The sequence below is a fragment of the Pleurodeles waltl genome, chromosome 12, assembly GCF_031143425.1.
Source record: "Pleurodeles waltl isolate 20211129_DDA chromosome 12, aPleWal1.hap1.20221129, whole genome shotgun sequence".
NCBI classification, from domain to species: Eukaryota; Metazoa; Chordata; class Amphibia; order Caudata; family Salamandridae; genus Pleurodeles; species Pleurodeles waltl.
In genome coordinates this window covers 713,219,575-713,223,794 of record NC_090451.1, presented here as the reverse complement: position 1 = coordinate 713,223,794, position 4,220 = coordinate 713,219,575, and the positions used below count along the sequence as shown (strand labels likewise).

Genomic DNA, 4,220 nt, shown 5'->3' with positions numbered 1-4,220 from the left:
AATGCAGAAAAACACGTGCAGCTGCTAAAATAATCACAGCAGTTGGATAATAATAGAGAAAATACAATATATCAACAATGAACATGTATGTAGTGAATATATATATATACTTATGCATGCACATAGTAAAGCTAGATAATTAAGAGTTAAAATTGCATCACCATGGGGTTTGAATCCAACATCAACCTTGTCTTTGCGAACCTCAAGCTGTGGAACCCAGGACAGCTGAGACAGGAAGAATTTTACCAAAGGGACTCTGATTTTCCTGAGCAATGCATCCACCCTCAGAAAGGAGTTCCTTCTCCCTCAGCACCAAGCTTCCCCACTGATATACTTTAAACAAACTTAAGAGGAAGGTTCTAGTAACCTCCCTCCCTTCGATTAAGTTGTGAAATCAAGCGCTGGTTGTACTGGGTCAGTGTTGAAAAACACGCAAAGAGATTGGCCAGATCCCAAGCTGTATTTGCAAGACCGAGCAATACCCTTATCTGCTAAAAACATTCTCATTCTTGTACACTCTTATGAACGTTGCATCACCCATGTTGTGTTCCCTTCCCTGCTGAGAAAAGCCAAAACACGTTAACAAGCTGTGCGTGAAAAAATACCTGCGCCACCAAAGTGATGGCATTTGAAGGTAAGCTAAGCACAAAACGGAGTCAATAGTCATGATGGAATTGGTGTTTAAATTCAGATAGCATTACACCACTGAAATGGTTTTGAGTAACCAAAGAGGATGGGACTGCTCATTACCCCTGTCATATCTCTAGGTGTGCACACAGGGTTTGCAAAATGGTAAGATGAGTTCCTCAACTTGAATTTTGAGAAGGTTCACTGTAAGATTATTTGCAGTAGGACAAACAGGAACTGTTGCAAAAGTGGATAGGGTCGCCCCTATGAAAATGTACCCAGTTTGCTAAGGAAAAGCGAGGAGTCGTTGCTACCTACTAGCTGGTGCCAGGTGTGAAAGTGGCACCCCAAGGCACCCTGCTTTGAACATATTCTGAACCTGCAGAAGATCACAAGAGAGGTGAGCATTCCAACTGTGGCCTGAGAGGAGCCCGGAGGACTGAAGCCACTCCCCCTTGTACTGAAAGGCCCCTGCACCTCCTAAAATTACTGCATCCTATTCTGCATTAGGAGTAAGAAGATTTTCATTGAAAAATCTCCAAATCCCCAGAGTTCCAGGGGGGGGCAACCCGCTTCGGGTATCCCGCCCTGTGTTGTGTTTTCACTATATTACTGTTTGTGTGCTGCAGAAATACTTTACACATTACCTTTAGGTTGCACCGGACTGCTTTTGTGTCAAGCTACTAGAGGGTTACGCACAGGTTAATTTAGTGACTTTAGTGGTTCACCCTGATAGGAACTGTGGCTGTTGCATGAGGAGGGTTAACACTTCACACAATCAGCAACCCAATTTCTCATTGACCATTTGAAACAACTGCACTTGTTCAGGCCAACAACATCTCCTTCTCACGTGCCTAGATGTTCCATTCACCCAATAGAAGGCCCCACCGTGGTATGGTAGATATATGTAAAGCCATATCCAGAAGGTCAGTGAGAAAAGCTCCAGCCAATTTTTTCTGACGGTCTTAGACTACCACTCAAGTGCAGGGGGATGAGATAATTGGCGCATTTCATGAACAGTTAATGCTAGATGTAGTCTAGTCTTATCCATTAGTTGCTTGGCATCAGATCAGGATGCCCTTTGAGGAAGTAGCTGAATTAGTTGGTGATGTCTTTGAAGTGAAGGAGATAACCAAAGCTGAAAAAAAAACTCTTGTACTTGATGGATGTTCTCAGTCAGTTCTCCTTTTACAAAAGTTATTGATCTCTGATGTGGATGAGATAGCAATCTGGTGCTGGAACCCTGCTGTGTTTGATAGGTATTCAAAATACTTTAGTTGGAGAGGGGTCTAGCAAATAATGAGACGTTTTGATCTTCTATCTTTTCAGCTTTCAAAAGTGCTGGATAGCAATGAAGTACAGGACTGAGGTCAAACAGCTTCCATGTGTACCTGGTCCAGACTCTGACTCCTCTCTTCTTCCTAAGCTTCCAAAACAACCAGAGATACAGGCTTTCAAGCACCTGTGGCCATCTACAACAGATTGGTAGGAACTGCATCAGTAAGCTGTTTTATTTCAGCTTTGTGAGGCACTCCTTTTTTGGAAAAAGAGGCAAGGCAGGATAATATTCCCTTCCTCTTGGGCATGATTCAAGAACATCTTTAGGAACTTGTGGGTCCGATCTACACAAAACAGAGAAAATCAGTATGTCTTATTTTATGTGATATGTTTGGCTAGGTTTGTGTTTGACTTTTAATACCCACTATGCATTTTTATACAACTCTATAATATGGTATGAATTTCCAGTAGGAAAAATGCTTATGCCTAACATTTTTTATGTAGCTCAATCTCTTATGTTCGAAAATCTCTTTTATATAGCTTGCTGTTTTGCTAAACCACGAAACTGTTAATTGTGATGTGCTTTTATGGTATTTACTTTTACCGAAATAAAGCTAATGAATGAATGAATGAGAGAAAATCAGTATTCATATGTAACCCCTAAACTAACTTACGCTGATGTTTACTACAAAATAATCCCATCAAATTCAAAGTGTTCATTCACTATGTTTTACTCAGCAGTTATTACGAAATATGAGCAACATACTGCTGCTAGTGTCAATATTTAAAAGTGTTTATTCACTATGCTTTACTCATCAAGAAATATGAGCAACAAACTGCTGCTAGTGTCAATATATAAGTGTTTATTCACTATGCTTTACTAAGCAGTCATTAAGAAATATGAGCAACAAACTGCTGCTAGTGCCAATATTTTAATAGCTCACACGTTTTTGTAAATATTCCTCTTTCTAATGCAACATTTAAATCAAATTCTCTGCTGCGTTGGCAGTTTTATGTATACTTCTGAAAGTTAAAATATGTATCTGTGAACCAACTGCAAGTTCCAAATCTCTTTCTTTTTTAAGGTTAAAATGATATTACCATGGAAAGAAGATACAGCATTAAATCAAACCTGACAGAGTTCATTCTTCTTGGATTTCCCACCTCGCCGGGCCTACAGTATCTGCTCTTCGTGGCTTTCTTAGTCGCATACCTGGTGACATTAATTGAGAACTTTATCATCATCATTGTGATACGGCTTAACAGCCACATGCAGAAACCCATGTACCACTTCCTAGGGAGCCTCTCTGTGCTAGAGATCTGGTATGTTACAGTAACTATCCCCAACCTGTTGGCCAACTTTCTCCGTGAGGACAAGAGGATTTCCTTCCACTCATGCATGGCACAGCTCTATATCTTCATTTCTTTGGCTTGTACCGAGTGTATACTCCTGGCTGTGATGGCATTTGACAGATATGTTGCCATATGTAACCCGCTTCGCTATCCATCCATCATGAGTATCCAGCTCTGCCTTCAGCTGTCGGTAGGATCATTTGTAGGTGGGTTCTCCATTGCGTTGATAAAGGTGGCCTTCATATCCAGTTTATCCTTCTGTGGTCCCAACGTGTTGAATCACTTCTTCTGCGACATCTCACCTTTGTTGAACCTGGCCTGCACTGACATGTCCATGGCTGAGCTTGTGGATTTTGTTCTTGCCATTGTAGTAATCCTTATTCCACTGTTACTGATCATCTTCTCCTACATTTTCATCATTACTGCGGTGATGAGAATTCCAACATCTGGGGGGCGAAGGAAAGCCTTCTCCACCTGTGCCTCCCACTTTACAGTAGTCATAATCTTCTACGCGACCACACTCTTCGTCTACGCAAGGCCAAGAAAGATATCCTCTTCAGAAAGCAGCAAGCTGGTTTGTGTCCTGTATTCAGTGATTACACCTCTGCTCAACCCCCTGATCTATTGTCTTCGGAACCGTGAGATGAAGAAAGCCCTATGGAAGTGGGAGAGACAGAAACACGTTGTGGAGTTCTAAACAGAAGGTTGTGGAATTCAGAACTGAACCAAATGAGGTTTCTTTAGGCAGAATACAAGAAAGCAATCAGTTATACAAAGAGTTGTCGTACTTATATTTAATTCTTATGTCTTCGATCAATCCAAAAATTAGGTCTTAGGATTTGAGTGTTCACTGTAGCAGCACACTTGCCACATACATGTCTGCACTGTCCATCGGATGAGATGTGATTTAAAAGCTGTCAGGTCCTACATGCACTTCTGTCATTGAACCACAGATTTACGCA

At 41.2% G+C, this 4,220-nt stretch overlaps 1 protein-coding gene across 1 annotated transcript; it reads left to right on the top strand.

Moving 5' to 3' along the window:
• Window positions 1-3,007: 3,007 nt before the first annotated feature.
• Window positions 3,008-3,955, top strand: LOC138267297 (olfactory receptor 226-like). The gene has a single exon (XM_069216152.1). The coding sequence runs from the start codon at window positions 3,008-3,010 to the stop codon at window positions 3,953-3,955; it is 948 nt and encodes a 315-aa protein (XP_069072253.1).
• Window positions 3,956-4,220: the final 265 nt, after the last annotated feature.